The sequence below is a fragment of the Ursus americanus genome, chromosome 25, assembly GCF_024610735.1.
Source record: "Ursus americanus isolate L20-20 chromosome 25, mUrsAme1.1.p, whole genome shotgun sequence".
NCBI lineage: Eukaryota > Metazoa > Chordata > Mammalia > Carnivora > Ursidae > Ursus > Ursus americanus.
The window spans coordinates 21,642,666-21,660,062 of record NC_142151.1 but is presented as its reverse complement, the minus strand read 5'-3'; the positions used below and the strand labels follow the sequence as shown (position 1 = coordinate 21,660,062).

Sequence of the window (17,397 nt, the reverse complement as noted above, 5' to 3'; positions counted from 1 at the left end):
ATATTGAGTCTTCTGGCCCATGGACACGGTATATGTTTCCTTTTACTTAGGAATTCTTTAACTAGTTTACTTTAACTAGTAATACTTTGTGGTTTTCAATGCCTTGCACATCTTTTGTTAGATTTATTTCTAGACATTTGATTTTTTTCATATTATTGTAAATAGTAGTTTTTCAAATCTTATTCTTCAGTTGGTTTTCCTAGAATGTAGAAATAAAATTTGTTTTCATAATCCAGGAACCAATTTACATGTTTATTCTAATTGTTTGCAGATTCCTTAGAATTTCCTATGTATATGATTATTCTGAATTTCATTTCTGCCACTATCTGAATATCTTTCTTCTTCAATTATTTCTCCCACAGTAGACCTCTACTTTTTTATGCTCTATTAAAGTGCTGATCATTTCCTTATTGATATATATTTCTTTTGATGGTTAGACAAGCAAACAAAAAGATTCAACTGTGGTTCACTGAAGTTATTGGGTGCTTTGTTGCCATAGCCAATTAAATCCAGAATGTATCAATATTAGTGAGAAAAGCAAAGAATGACTCAAACAAGAATTTGCTTAATTCAACCATAAACTTCCCATATACATCAAAGCTCAAGATAGCTCTTTTCTGGCTTGGGTTTCCTGAGCCCCATGTTATCTTTCTTAAAGTATTTCCCATGATGTTTATCTTTAGCCACAGATCTATCTTCCAATTCTAAGAAAAATTTCTCACTCCATTCTCTCCTCTTCTTGCAACACAATACGTATTGGCTACTTCCTCTACTATGTGTTAATATTAACAAGACGTTCTACTTTTCTACTCCTTTACACAGTGACGTAATCTCTTATAGCCACTAATTCTTTTCTAATTAAGGCCAAAGGATTTGATTAACTCTAGTCCCCTCATATAATAATTACATTCTGATAGCTTGATAGCCTTGTATGTAAACTATTTTGAATGTTAAGTTGGAGGAAATATTTTGTAACGTGTTATCAAGAAAATCTAGATGACGTCATTTTCACAGTAGACTTTGGCTTAGTTATGGTTTAAAAATTACTCTTGTAAAGAATTGCAAAACGTATATATATATATATATATTCCTCTAGCTGGAACACAAGCTTAGTAATTCTAAGGTTATCCTGCCACTGAGCTAGGATTAACATCAAGGACATTACTTGTTCTGTGCCTTGTGTAAAGTTAGTGTTTAGTAAATACTTTTGGATTCATTTGATGAAAGATGTCATTCCAGAACCAGTCAAGTGTTCTTCACAAATTCAAGGGGATCCTCTTTTCTACTATGTCTTCAGAAGAACTTCTAAATTCCCTGGATTTTTTCAATGCGAGAGAAGATGATGTGTTTCTGGTGTCCTATCCAAAATCTGGTAAAGTTTATTTTAATGTATTTTTAAATATATAAGTGCATTTAAAAATGTGTGAAATATAAGAAATAAGTATAACATAATATTCTACTGTACAGAAATATAATAATAATATAATATATTACACTATAGAAATATACTAACAATTTTTACAAAACATTTTTTTTTTGTAATTTATCTACTGGAAATTTAAGTAAGTAAATGCTTATTTCAATGAAAAAGTTTGACATTAGAAAGCTGAAAACTGTGTTTCAAGAAAATTCAACTGGAGGAATTAGATCTTTTACTACAGTCTTGTTTCTCTTTTATTCATTAATGTATACAGATGCTGATATACATAATAAGCATAATATCTGTAACATTATAAAGTTCTCTTCGTACTTGTACCAGCCATGGCGATGAACAGTATTTGTTCAATTCACACTTAATGATTGATTTATAAATGAATAATTTTTTTCCTGGGCTAATAATAAAACCATACATATTTTTAGTGTTCAATTTTTTAAAAGATTTTATTTATTTGAGAGAAAGAGAGAGCAGGAGCAGAGGGGAGGGGCAGAGGGAGAGGGAGAAGCAGACTCCCTACTGACAGAGAGCCCAATGCAGGGCTCAATCCCAGGACCCTGAGATCATGACCTGAGCCGAAGGCACATGCTTAACCGACTGAGCCACCCAGGCGCCCCTTCAGTGTTCACTTTTATGCGTTCTTATGCAAACTCTTTATTTCCACATATACTTATATACTCATTAAAGGACTCTTCTTTATGAAACTCTTCTTTATTTCCACATATACTTATACACTCATGAAAGGACCATTATGAATAGTGTCATCCTGGGGATAATCTAAATTAATTATATATTCTTTTTAATTTCGAGAGGAGGGCGGGATATATACTATCCAACTGCCTGCTGTGATTTCCGGAAGAGTGGACACGTGTAAGTGGGCATATGCTTGCTAGTATGATTCCGCAACTAAGTGCTTAGCCCCTTCAAACTGCGTTTGCATTTTAGTCCCTTTATCTGATTGTGAGTCAGGCCCAAGAGGCCCTCCCCATTAGAAGACATGGAGTTCACACAGATATTCCAGGGTGTTTTTTGAGAATAAATATAAATCACATATGTAATTCTTTTATTGGAAAATGGTGTTGCAAATGGAAATTAAATGTTTGCTTCCAGAATACCTCGGTATTCTCTGTGAATAAATAAACCTCATTTATTCGCTCTCTGAATAAATATACCTTACCCTAAGTTGATATGTTAGTTTAGAAAGTGATTTATGATACTTTTAAGGTTCTTTGAGCAGGTGGCTAGTTTATACCTTATGTAAACAACTGTATATAAAGCTTCTACTGCACATACTGATGCCTACAAATTGATATCACCCACCAGCTCTGGAGGTGCCCTGAACACAGCCCAAAACTCTATTCTCTCTTCTTCACCAGAATAAATCAATACATCTTGTGAAAAATAATAGAAATGTCATTACTATATTAGTCATGTTTATATGAATATTACAAAGAGTTGACTTATGAGCATTTTAATCTAAAATAGTCTTAAATTTAAAATACATCATGCAAATGAGAGCACTGTTTAAATATTTATTCAGCTATAAATGAGTGAATATTGTAACAAATTTCAAATTGGAATTACAAATGAGATCAATGGAAAGGAAATAGGGCTGATTGAAAGTTTTTAGGAACATTGCTTTCAACTCAGCAAAGCACCCTCCCCATCCAAACTTCTACCTTGCCCGCTCCAGTTTCTTGTTGTCTATAACACTGGCGCATACCCACAATTGCTTTATGTATTCCTTCCAGACTTCATGGTAGCATAGGATTGTATCTTTATGCTGTTTGGATAGAACATTTGCTCATTGTTCAAGTGCTTTGTTTGCACAACTACTCTGTGTTTGCACACAAACAAAAATAAGATCCAGTGGCTGTCTTGCAGGGGAAATGGGGAGTCGCACACAAATATAAGCAACAGCACCTGGACTCGGGTGTGTGCTACCTGGGAGGGACAGAGAGGGTAAACAGTTACGCCAGGGGATTGCAGACTCAGAAGACCGTTTATAAAAGAGGAAGATACATGAAAGTGCAGGACCGGGGGGGGGGGGGTACTGTGTACAGGAAGATCTGTGTATTTGTGAATTGGAGAGGGTGCTAGAGGTGAATGTAGCACAGAAGAGTATTTCAAGCTGAGGAAACAGCCTAGAGAGTTCTCCGTCCCTTCATGCCCTTTAAAGTGTGAGTCTTCCTGTAAAATGAATTAATGTCGCTAGCCTTTCAACGGGTGTCTCGGGTTTCAATGGGCGTCAAGAGATAATAATATTTATAACAAAATTAATGCACTCCTTGCTATTGTAACCTCATACTAATTTTCTATATTTATTTCATTAAGAGTTTAATTTAAAAAAATGTGTTTTGTTTTATTTTTGTGTGCAGGCACTCACTGGATCGCAGAGGTCATTGGGAACATTCCCAATGCTCAAATTAGTCTAACGTCTCCTATCGAGTTGGGAGACATTTCTAAATTTGACGAGCTAAAAATGAACTGTAAGAGAAGAGTTATTCCCACACATTTGAGCTACAACATGCTACCAGTGAATATCAAGCAAAAACAATGCAAGGTGAGTTCGTTGGTTAAGGGCAAAGGCTTGGGAGGACCAGAAAACCGGGCTTGGGTTCTTGCTCTGCCACTCTCAAGCTGTGTGACCTTGGAAAATTGCTGATGCTCTCTGAGCCTTGCTTTCCTCAGAAACAATAGTATCCATCGCATACAATGTGGCAAAGATTAAGCTATGTTTTATAAACACATTACAGCAAAAACAAGAGTAGAAGTTTTTCCTTTCATCAGCAAGGAAACTAAAGCTCAGAAAGGGTAGGGGGCTTCTTAAAACCACCACAGTAAAGACAGAGCCTTAAGGTACAACCCTAACGGGAAGTGAAACTCTCTGGTTGCACCTGGTTTCCCAAGATGATGACCTGTCCTCTGTTGCCCTCAGAGCTTAGGGGCTGTTTGAACCTTCCCTGCTCTAGCAGGACATGTCAGAAGATCAGTTCCTCTTGCAAACTTCCCCTACCAGCCCTCAACCCTACTTAGCCTCCTATGTTTTCTTCCTCATCTTTGTCTTCCTGCCTTTTTCCATTTCCAAACTCTCTTTAAGTGAAATGTCTGTTTTCAGCTCATTTCATATTTAGTTAATATTTAATTTTTTTCTCAGAGTACTATTCTGCCTCCTCTTCATATCAACCATCCCCTAGTATTTCTTAGAATATTGTATGTGTGTGTCTAGTGAGTATCACTGACATACAACATTGTATTAACTTCGGATGTACCACTTAATGACTCAATATTAGTATATATTGTGAAATGATCTCCACAATAAGTCTACTTACCATGTTGCTACCCATAATTACAGAATCCTTCTTTTAACCTCTCTTGTCAAAGTACGTATTAATGTATTAGTAGTTTGCACTGTCTTTTCCACTGGATGATGCCGACATGTAACGTTGGATATTCTCCAAAGGCCCTAAAGCAAGCTTCTGTCTACCAAAAGGAACAGACAAAAAACTCCAACTGGATGGCTAAGGCTTCACATTCTGCCACTTTATCCCTTTCTGTTAAGACAGTGAATGGATTTTTAAACTGCTTTCAGAGCCTCGCGGTTCTATGAGTCCGCTCAGGATGCGGAGAGCAGTTAGAGAAAACCTGACGTGTTGAGTTACTCCATAATTTTCTCTTGAGATGAAGAGAGGATAATGGGGGCAGAGCGGGGGTAAAGGTGGCTCTTCACTTCTGTGCACAGTGGCCTTTACACATCTCTCAAGAAGAACAGGTGCTGTTCATGTGGGTCACACACACAACTCCTGGACTATGAACATAGTACAGAAAGATAGTGATGTATTCAACATGACTTGGCAAACGCTTTCCTGCCTACGTGAAATGTGTCCACCTGATTATCGATTTAAGAGCAAGTAGAACGTCTGGTCCTTGTGCAACACTGACTGTGATCGAAGACAGTCCAGCTCCTCGACCTGGTTTTCTGAGGTTTTTTATATGCTCTTACTGCTCTCTGTATGTCCCTATTATAACCTTCATGACACCGCGTTCCTTTAACCTGTTTTGAGAGAGCTGGTAACATTTCTGTCTTGCTCGTCATAGTTCTCAGACCTGGAGCATTCCACTCTGCCTGGTCTGTAGTAGGTACTAAACAAAAATGTACTGAATTGAATCCAATTGCAAGGACAGTGTTTGTGTAAATTAGGAGGGTGCCTCAGATTCCCTACTCTGTGGCAGAATTAATTGTAGAAAATGAAATCCCAAAACATCCTTCTCCTATAAATAAGGGTAGACTGTAAGAAATCTTAGTGTATTTTAAGTCCTGTGTTAGAACATTAAAATTATTTAAATTTTATTATGTTAGCTTTTTATATTAAGAAAGCAATCTTGTCCTACAAATGTATGGTCGGTTTCTCAAAGCCACTGCTGAGAAGATAGGGCCATAAATTGAAAAAGTGTGGTCGGTGGACTGGCAGTACCAACATCACCTGGGAGCTTGTTAGAAATGCAGAACGCTAGGCCTCATCCTGGACCCCCCACATCAGAATCTGCATTTTAGCAAGATTCCCGAAGGAGTCTTACACACATTCACTTTTGAGAGACACTGGCTTATGTCTGTGCTTAATAATTGTGTAAGATGCCAAAAAATCATGGAGTGTATAGGTTAAGTCCGGTTGCTTTTTTTAAGAACACGTTTTGTGAGGAGCCTGTTTCCATCTAAAAATAAATTGATTTTTTTTAACAGATTATCTACATCATTAGGAATCCAAAAGATACGGCTGTTTCTTTATTCCACTACTACAGAGATAACCCGAATCTCCCTGGCATTGAAACCTGGGCTGCATTTTTCGAGCTTTTCCTAAGAGGAGATGGTAAATATAACAATGATTTCTATTCATCATATACAGTTCCCCTCCAAATGAAAGCATTTTCCAAAAGTTTAACTGGATCCTAACGGCCTACTTTCAGGAATACATTTGAATAGATTTCTTTTCTTTTTTTCTTTTCTTTTTTTTTTTTTTTTTTTTTTTTTTTTTGCTTCTAAGCCACTCTTTCTCACTTTGCTTCTTCACAGACTTGCTTATCACCTGTGGGTAGTACGGATTTGCAATTACTTATTGAGCTGGTTGCAATGTTTTAAAACAGAGATTAATTCTGATCAAGCATCACTTTTTTTTTCCGTATATCATCAGTTTTGTCAGTGAAATAATTATGCATCGATTGGAGTAGAGCAAGATAGAGTTGAAAGCTGCACAGGCAGCCTGAAACATGTCTTAGGTATGCCTAAATGGAAAATAAGACAACACCAACAAATGGTACACACACAACACACACACACACACATTCTCCCCCTCCCGCTCCCCAAAAAAGGGGAAAAAATTCCCCAAATAAAAGAAATGAATTAGCATCTTGACACTTGGTTTATAAAGATGAACAAAAAGCAATTTCTCCTGAAAATACTAAAATCATATGTTATTTGATTGAGCTGTGCAGTGCATATCGATCTTGCATAACCATGCGTGACTTTTGATTTTTTTACTTCTTTCCTGACTTACTGGTATCTGGAGCACTTAAAAACAAAAACGAAAAACAGTTCCCAAACCTGAGTTCCCAAGCCTTTCATTAAACAGAAATAATGAACCAAGATGACGCAGAATTTAGAAGAGGGATCTTCTTTCTCCCTGGGGTTAGAGGTAGACTTGCTTGTGAGTTTCACTGTTTCACTTGCAAATGATTAAGCTTTTACGTGTTAATTTGAGAGCAGCAACAGCAAGTATAACCTTAACAGGAGGATACTGAAAACTAGCTAGCAACAGAGTTTCTTTCTTTTGCCATATTCCCCCTGGAAGAATATGCTAATGTTCACAATATCTCAGTTCCTCTTTTGCAAACATTTAGTGGAGTCATAAAGTTTCAGGAATGACAATTCTATTAAAGGTCAGCTGGTTAAAATCCCCCACCTGAAGTTTGACTCGTCTTTATAACATTCCCAAGAATTGTACCAGCTAAAATTGAACTTCTTAACTTTGACAACAGGTTCACACCCCCAACTCCTGCCCCCAAATGACACATTCCATCTCAGTACCGCTAGGATGTTAAAAAAAAAATCTTACTATGTGCTATAGACACTTAGCTAAGTGCTATACAAACATGATCTCATATCATCCTCACTAGAACACACGAGCTAGATGTCATCCTCATTTTACAGGTGAGGAAAATGCAGACGTTGGGAGGCCAAATAACTTGAGTAACTCATAAGGAGCCAAGGTTTAAATTTAGGTGTCAGCTCCCAAATCTTTGCTGTTAGCACAGTGGCATAACTCGCCCAGCAAGAAAACTGTTGCTCTGATCGCTAATTCCTCTTCCACACTATGGCCTTCTAAATATTTGAAGATGGTTAGCATGCCTCACTCTGCCTCAATTCCATTTTTGGAATGAACTGTGTTTAAATATGTAAATTATTAAAAAAAAAAAAAAACAGATCTTGAGTCTGCTTTTCCTCAAGAAAAGAAAAGCCCCGTTCGTCTCCAATTATTACACAGTGGGGTTCACTGCCCCTCTCACTACTGCATGAGCTCTCATTTGGCTACATCTCTATTGTTTTGCAGTGCCCAGGAGACAAAAAGCATCCTCTCGGTACAGTCTGACTAGGGGCAGGGTAAAGCAGGCCTGTTAGTGCTCCTGTTCTAGAGATTATTTTTCTATGAATGTGGCTACAAAAAGGGCAACTCAGTCCATATGCAGGGAAGCAAACTAGCTGTCACAGGGCATCCACCACCCCATTTTCTGACATCATAGCAGAGTATCTGAGAAGGGCAATTAGTTGGAAAAATTATTCCAGGTGATTCTTCTATACCTTCTTAGGTGTGTTAATAGATTTTTAGTTGCAAAGGGATCTGCTGTGTATTATACAATCAAGCAATCTAGCCTGGACAAACCCTGCTGATACTGGGAGTAATCAGTGAATCGCTAAAGCTTTTTAAAATTTACTTGAGTGGTAACAGTGTTTATAAGATAAGGTTGTTTGTTCTCCTGTCAAAGGTATTCCTGTATTTCAGGGATGTTCTTCAGTGACTTTTTGAGGAGAAGATTCTTTGTCTTGCAATGACAACTTGATCTAGTAGAAAAACAGGCTATGGAGACAGAAGCAGGATCAAGTCTTAACTGTAATTTATTCCCTGTGTGACTGTGGACAAATTGCTTAACCATTCTGAGGCCCAGACTTGGATTTTGTAGGACTATTTAGATGTTCAAATGAAGTCATGACTAGAAATTTACTGTAGAAATCTACTCATTCTATTGGACATAGACTTTTAAAGACGGGCAAAGACTTTTAAATAGTTTCACTTTAGGGTGGAAAGGTTACAAGTAGGTATTTATCTAGAAAGATTATTTTACAACCGACGCACGATATCCTGTACTCGTTGCCAAACCATAAATACATACACATTATATGAGAAGACCGTACCATAAAGATATAGATAGCTACACATTTGTCTAATTATCTAATTTACCTTTCAGACAGTTTACAAATACACTTTAGGTTTTCAGATTAAATAGTAACTATAAATTGTGTTCTGGCAATATCCCAACAGATTAATATCTCAATGAACTAATATTTAAGCGTCATACTTTTTTTTTCTGCTAACCCCTCTCCAGTCTTATATGAGAACTCTGTATTTCCTAGGCACTTCATCTTGGTGAATTTCTGCACAACTGTCTATCATCAGAGTGCTTTCTAGAAATTAAGGTGTTTGTTGAAACTGGATAGGAGTGGGGCAGAGGGTTTGCAGAAAGTGTGGGAAGTTTGAACTCGCTGACATGGAGAATAGGAGCATGTGTTAATGCAGGGCGAATAGGTTTGCCAGGCAACCTTGGGACCCTTAAGGCTGGAAAAATGAATTTGCAGTGGTGTCAATATAAAGTTGTATAAGTTTCTTCAGCAGAACTCAGCAGCATTGGGCAAGAAGAAAAGACGTTAAAGTGTTTTGATTCAATACTGAGTGTTTTCTCAAGTGGTTGAAATAAACAGTAAGGGAGCAAGGAAGTTGAAGGCTTTGTCCAGAAAATGGTTGAGGAGATGAACAACAAGAAGAAAATGAAGGAGGGTATTTGCAGACGCTGTCCATCACAGTGTTGGCGGCAAGACCTGAGCTGCCCCAGGAGGTTGTGTTCTAAGATCAGTCTTCCGTGACTGCAGGGCACAGATCAGAAAGTCCATTTCTGACAGAGATTAGGCTAGGAAGAGAGATATAGTCAAAGGACACGAGCCTAGATTATCTCATAGGGAGGAGTTCTGGAAGTTGATAGGAAGCAGTGAGATTGCTGGTGCACAGTCCGGACCCTAAGACACATGGGTTCGTTGAGAAAGAGCAACTTCTGTTTAGGGCATTTCAGGGGGAACAAGTAATTCTGGATAACAGAGGGGGGCCATCCAGGAGGTGGTAGAAAATTCTGTCATTAAGTGAAGGATGCAAAGAAAAGCATTTCCCAGGAAAGAAAGATTTTAAGTCTCTGTTTGGAAGCTATATTTTCTTAAGGCCATAGGTCTGGACAATGAAGATTCCGATTAAAAAAATTAACCCGAAGTATAATTCTCTACATGGGTAAGAACGACCCAGGCAGCCAATTTCTTTAGATTCTTCTGTCTTTTTGGAACAAGACGAAGTACAAATTAATTAGTTAACAATAGAATACCTGGCTCTCAAATGATCAGACTATGATCCAAAAGATTATTATTAAATCTACTTGGACATGTTGGAATGCATTTCCTGCTGCGAAACCATAACGGGCCAAATCAATGACACCTAACTACAGGCTGTGACTCTGTGACATGGGGCCTCTTTCTCCGCCCAGCCTCGGGGGACACAGAAGCCTGGGCTCCCTGACAGTATCCAGGGCTTCCATTCCATCAGCAACTCTGGGCGGTGATGATATCCACCAGCGCTGGGCTGGGCTGCAGCCGCCCAGGGGACGTGGTGAAGCAGGTGGAGGGTGGTCTGGGCGCTAGAGACTAGTTCACTGCCTAAATTCCTACGAGAGAAAATCAGTGCTCTTTCCTACCATGTGTTTGTACCTGAAAATAGACCCGCCGTTCATAGGTCAACTCTTTATCACCGATACGGTCATTTGGGCCATTCCAAGATAAAGTATTATGTAAGTCACTGAGCTGGCAGTGAGAATGCTGGCAACTGAAGACGAAGACGTAGGAGCCCTTCCAAACACCTGCTCTTACTTTACAGCCCGGTGGGTCCACGGGCTGCACACCCGGGCTCTGTGACGCTACGCCGCAGTCGCGGAAGTTGTTTTACAAATGCCTTACGGTTATTTTCTTGCCCTTCGCTTCCCCAGGGGCCGAAGCCGGGGACAACCGCAGTTAGCTAGGAGTTAACTATATCAACGTATTCAAAACTTTAATGTTTAAAAGTTATATGGCACAACGTCTGGCAGACACTAATGGCTTCATGAATGCTTATTTCAGCAGAACTTCAGAAAATTGCGAGTAGAGGGGCTTTTTTATAATTCGGGCATTAGCTAGTATTAAATCTGTGGATAATAAGGATGCATGGAAAGGTGTATACCTAGTATTTTTAAATTACTCTGTTTTATGCTTTAGATTGTCAAGCTAGTCAACTTTTTGTGGTACGAGAAATTGCTCGCTTTTTGTTTTTTATCATCACAGTTGATAATTTATTTTGCATGATAATTTTACTTCAAGCCCTGGACATTTTTGACATCTGTCAAATTAATAAGACAACAAAGAGATAATATCAACTACCGGTAAAGCCCTAACACTGTATTTTTCAGCCTTGAACTAAGATAAATGAATAGAATTCTTTTCTCTTTTCTCCTCCCCGCCCCTTTTTTGAGGAAGTTTATAAACTTTTTATGCTAAGAACTTATAAAAAGCATGTCCCTTTACAGGAAGAAAATAATAAATTCTCAATGTTTCTCTATTTCTCTCAAGATCCAAAGTAGTTATCAGAACACAATTATTGGGAAAGTGTATCTCTGTATTTCTGCTGTCACTCTGATAATGATAAAAAGATGCTTACCAAAATAAGAGACAAACAACACAGCCTTATTAAAAGATATAGCCATCCAGCTTCATTTCACAATATCGTATTTAGTTGAAAGAAGTAGTGTTTTAAAATTGAGTTCTTCTAAGGAAAACTCTTTTTAAAAAATATTAAGATATTATTTAATTTTGAATTATTGAGTTTTATTAAACCTAATTATAAGTTTCTCATAGCTTATGAATGACATGGTAGTAATATATGTAATTAACATTTTCTTTTTTTTTCTTCGTTTTAAACCCAGTATACTTAACATACAACGTTAGATTAGTTTCAGGTGTACACTATCATGATTCAACAATTCTTAAGTAAAACCCTTCACTCCAGAGTCTACTAGGTGTGTGCCTTACTTTGCCTGCTTTGGTGAAGTGGGAAGAACCCTGGGAAGCCAAGCTATGATCTTGAATAGTAACACAATTCACTTTCCTTCTAGTTGTCTATGGATCCTGGTTTGATCACGTTTTAAGCTGGGAAGAGCACAAAAATGATAAAAACATTCTAATTATATTCTATGAAGAAATGAAGAGAGTAAGTCCTTCTTAACATTTCAACAATCAAAATTTAAGTTAAATTAATTTAAAACAGGAAATCAATAAATTCTGTTTTCAGGGTTGAGGGAATGAACTTGGTGTTTTGATGAGTTATACTTTTTAAAAATAATTTTTCTGGTTGCTCAGGATCTTTCGAAAAGCATCAAGAAAATAACTACTTTCCTCGGCATAAATGTGAGTGACAGTGAAATTAGTAAGATTGCTCGGAAAACGTCGTTCAGTGAAATGAAAAATAATGCAGCCAAAGAAAACTGTGACCCCAATCATACCATCTGTGCCCTCACATCGAATAGGAACCTGGTGTTCAGGAAAGGTAAGTCAGAAAGGGATGTGGTACTTTGCCTGCGGCTTATATTTGGAAGTAGTTCCATTTTACCATTTTAGATCTCTTATTTCACCATCGTGCGCCCTATCTCTTGCACAATGGATTGTTCGTTGTCATCCCTCAGTGAAGGTTTATTAAACAAATTCCTTAAATCGCATTATTTCCAGACATTGAGATTTCCAATCCCAGTTAGGAACCAATTGAGAGAAAGACACAGGTGTCAAATAGATGGAGATGATAAAACTCCTTGAAGAATGGGCCTCAGGTCTGCAGCTTTGTGTGTTTGCTAATAACTTATCCTAAATTTTGCAGAACGTGCTTGCTTAGTCACAATCAAATGCAGTCCTGTCCCTGTGAGGCAGCCCACAGAAAGCATGGTGGAGGGAGATACGTGACACATGTTTTCTGAATTCAGAAGAGAGAAGGGAGCTGATGAGTGTGGATAGTGCACTTTCCCAAACTCACCAAATAACTTGCCCCCCAGAAGTAAGGGGTAGACAGAGAAGCTGAGAGTGTTATCTGGGGACGCTTCCCTGCATGAAAAACCAAAGAGAAGGAAATAAATCTTCTCTACTACTTGCTAACATTTAACTTAGAAGCAGTTTGGGTACATCTGGATATAAAGTGGTTTTGAAACCTATGAGAATTTTAGTTCAGATCCGGGGGGAAAATATTTGAACATTTTTCAAATTCTTCATAAATTACAATGACAAAATTGTCTACAATTAGATACTCAGGTTTCCTACTAGAAAACACACCTTTGTTTCCATTTTTTGGCTCATGTGAGTAGAATTATCCCAAAGCAAATATTTACTAACTCATATGGATTAGATAGTGCCTTAACTTTGCAAATTACTTTTTGTCTTTTTTGGTGGTTCATTTTTTATTTTCTTATAATTGCAAAGGGAGGGAGGAAAGAACTCAATTTGGCAAATATTTGGTAATAAACTATTTTCTGAGAACTAAGATTCAAAAGTTGAATAAAATAGTCTTGTCCTTCAGAAGATCACAATGTAGACAGTAATACAAGGTGATGACAGCTCTACTAGCAGAATGAGCAAATGTGAACAGCAATATGAGTGAGGGAAAGAGAAAGTTCTCCTAGCAAAGTAGGTGAGGAGATGACATTGTATCTGGGACTGGAAGCATGAGCAAGATTTTACCAGAAAACGACAGGAAGGACATACATGCCAGCAAGAGCTAACAGCAAGAAGAAAAGCCCAGAACCACCATGGAATTAGATTGGGTTTTCTTTTAGAAAGGGCAGGTAGTCTCTTGTGCCAGTCTCTTGTGCCAGGTATGACGTGTGGAGCAGAATGAGGGAGATAAATAAATTTGGGGCCAGAGACCAAAAGCTCTGATGCACATTATGAAGGGGTCTTTTTCTCCCCATGGTCTATTTGCTGTTTTAAGAAGGAACCTGAAAATAATAGAGTCAGGTGGAAAGTTGTTTAGAAGAGGGTGAAACCAGAGGCAGAAAGTCCAGTGAGAAGTTGTTGGAATAGTCCAGATACAAAACATGGAAGATCATAACTTGGGCAGTGGCAGGGAGCCAATTGTTGGGTTGATCTCAGCTCAGAAATCAGTTTAGGAGCCATTGGCAGTTTGTGGAATTAGGTAAAATTCTTCAGGGTGGGTGGATGGACTAGTAGAGAAAGGGTTAGAAGGGGAAGCCCTAGAGACCCTAACATCAATGGGAATGAAATAGCTAAGACAAGCCAAGAAAGGAAATCAGCCAGAATTACGAAGAAAACCAGAGTCAAGCATGGCCATTTATCATTCATGAATTCTGAGGGTGGTTTCTGTAGTGGTGGTGATGGAAGGCAGATTGAGTGGATTAAAGAGATGAGAGAGAAAGAAGGGAAGCAGCAAATGAGGACCGCTGCTCCACAAAGCTTGAAAATGGAGGACAAGAGCAAGATGACATGGGAGGGTCAAGAAAAAGGTTAGGATTAGTGGGAGAGAGAGGATACAGGGAAGACAGAAAGAATTTGGAAAAGGGTGCACGAAAGCAGGTAAAAGAAGCAAAGACAGGAGAAACAGAGGTTGAGAGGGATCATGGTAAAGAGATTGATGAGAAATGCGAAAGTTCTGATGCCTCATGGAATCCAGTGCTACTATTGATATCTTTTATCACTGCCCTTTGAGATCTGATTAGCAAAATACTCGGTTTTCACCCATCTTATCCCACTAACTTGAGAAATTTTACTCTAATGAGAACAGAGGTAGTCGTTGACCTGCCGTACTGGTGACCCTAGCAGACATCCCCAGGTGAAACCCTATCAATATAATCGTAGCTAATAACATTAATTCTAATGAATTTAAATTCTATCTAAAAGTGGTTTCCTTATATAGGACCTGACAAAACACAGAAAGTTAGCAGTGAAAACGTCCTCCCTGATATTAGCCCGCATGAGTGCCTATTGCTAAATTTGGACTATCTGAAGAATTAAACACAAGGATGGGTCTATTCACTCTATTCCTTCTATTGGCTGGATGGGGTGGGGGTGAGGATCCAGCCTCTGAAAATAATCATTTCAAATAAACTACTGAAGTGGATGATTCAAACTCCTTGGTGCAAGAGATATTCCTCACTTTACAGAGAATTTATGCCTGCAGTTGGCTTTAAAGTCAGAAAGGGAGCTGATAGTCTAGAAACTGACGATGGTGGCCATGGAGATAAGGCGGCAGGCAAAGATACAAGGTGGTCCACGTAAGTGTCAGAGGTCCCAGGGCCCCTAAAATTTAGGGGGGAGATTACAGGACTATGGAAAGATGTAGACAGGATGCATGTGGCAATATTGCTCATGACATTGAAAACTTAAAATGCACTTAATTGGCCTCTAATCAGAAAGTGTTAAATGTATTAAATCACATCCATACAGGGATTTACTGTGTAGTCAGGAAAACCATAGAGTGTGAATAGCCGGCATTTACTGAGTGCTTACTATGTGCCAGGCACATTATTGGATTTATCTTAAACTCAACGGCAGACTTTTGAGGGTGGTATTCATATTATTTACATTTTACTAAGATGCCAAGCACCTGAATAACTTGTCCAAAGTCATGCAACTAGTTGCTGGTAGAGTGAAGATTTGAATCCAAGCAGTCTTACTCCATCCCCCCTGCCCTAACTTCGTTGTTAATGTAGACGTCCTACTACGAGAAGATGGTATATAACTGGATCCAGACTCCTAAGCCCCAGGAATGAAGCCCAGGGCCAGAAGTGACAAAAGACCACGATGGGCAAGATCCAGGGTTGGGGTTTGGGATAGTGTGAGTGATAGAGGCAAGAAGAGTGGTCCTGAGGGGTGGGCGCTGTGGCCAAGGCGGAGGGTGACTTGTACCATCAGGAAAGGCTGACGTACCAAGTGACCTATAGATCTGACTTTAATCTCCAAACACCCTCTTTGAAGGTGAGGATATCATACAAGTAACTTAGTGATAATATTTTCAACTCTCTGTTATCAATATTGTAAAATAAATTTTTTTACAAAGAGACCAATTAAGATGAACTAGGTGAAAGGGATTAAGAGTACACTTACCATGATGAGCATTGCGTAGTTGAATTGCTGAATCATTGCAATGTACTCCTGAAATCACTGTAACACTGTATGTTAATTATACTTGAATCAAGAAGAAAGAGACCAACTACCCAGCCCTGTGATATGTTATCAGCACAGTGATTGCTTCACTTCACAGGTGCGCAGGCAGGGAAATAAGTGACATCATTATGTCCACTTTGCCTGCTCTTATGTTGTTGTTGTTGTTGTTGTTGTTGTTTTGAGATTTATTTATTTAGTTCGGGGGGGAGCACAAGCGGGAAGGGCAGGGAGAGGAGAGAGAACCCCAAGCAGACTCTGCACTCGAAGCTCCAAACAGGATTTGATCTCAGGACCCTGAGATGCCCACCTGCACCGAAACCAAGAGTTGGGGGCTTAACCGACTGAGCTACCCAGGCCCCCCTGCTTTTATGTTTTAACTAAGATTAGGTGAGACATTTCTTTGCCTGCTATCGTAGAACCTAGGACCTTTATATACTTAAATCTTCTTTTCTTTTTAAGAAATAACTTTTTAAACTGTACATTTAATATGCAGCCATTACTGAGGAAATTAGAAGCAAGAAATAAGCAAACAAAGAAAAGAAGAACCCCCATCATCTTATCACCAAGAAATGAAATCACTCACATTTTATCATAAATCTGACAGATTTCTTTTGTGAATACTATACATTTAAATTGGTGCTTGTCTGATATGCGTCCAATTTTTCCAGGAGCGGTGGGTGATTGGATAAACTACTTCACTGCAAAGCAGAGGAGAGTATTTGATGAACTATTCACAGAGAAAATGAAACACAGCGAACTAGCAAGACACTTTGAAGATTACTTTTAATATAAAAGGGAAAAGAAACCACTTTCCAGGGGCACCGGGGTGGCTCAGTGGGTTAATCATCTGCCTTCGGCTCAGGTCATGCTCCCGGGGTCCCCTCGGGGAGCCTGCTTCTCCCTCTCCCTCTGCCCTTCCCCTCCACTCATGCTGGCTCTCTCGCGCTGTCTCTCTCTCAAATAAATAAATAAAATATTTATTAGAAACCAAACCACTTTCCATTTTATGAGATGCAGTACTTGGGGAATACATATTTTTTTTTTTTTTACCAATATGAAAAGCAGATATTTCTTTCAGTGAGAAACGGACACTTCATGAATGTGTCAAAAGTGTCATGTATGAGAGACTGTTATTACTATATTTGGTGATGGCAGAGAATTATTAATAAAAGGAAGTATGTGATTTTGAAATGGCTGAATTATATATCTGCTTTCAGGATATTCATAAGGTGAGGAGATAACTTCTGTTCAGAGAGAGCATATTACTGTGGGTTTCTATAAACTGCATGAATGTGCAACAAAAGCAGTGAGAGATTATCTAAAATAGCACATGTCTGAGAAGAATTTATTTTCTGCCTATTTGGACATGATGACCTCTAAACAAACATTTTTATTTCAACATTCCCTG

The 17,397-nt window shown here is 38.5% G+C and overlaps 1 protein-coding gene across 1 annotated transcript; it reads left to right on the top strand.

Annotated features, from left to right (window-relative positions):
* Positions 1-1,210: 1,210 nt before the first annotated feature.
* Positions 1,211-16,974, top strand: LOC123801689 (sulfotransferase 6B1-like). The gene is made up of 6 exons (XM_087855416.1): positions 1,211-1,372; positions 3,814-3,998; positions 6,177-6,303; positions 11,942-12,036; positions 12,186-12,372; positions 16,658-16,974. Exons 1-6 carry the CDS (start codon positions 1,228-1,230, stop codon positions 16,774-16,776), a joined length of 858 nt encoding a protein of 285 aa, XP_087711542.1. The 5' UTR covers positions 1,211-1,227; the 3' UTR covers positions 16,777-16,974.
* Positions 16,975-17,397: the final 423 nt, after the last annotated feature.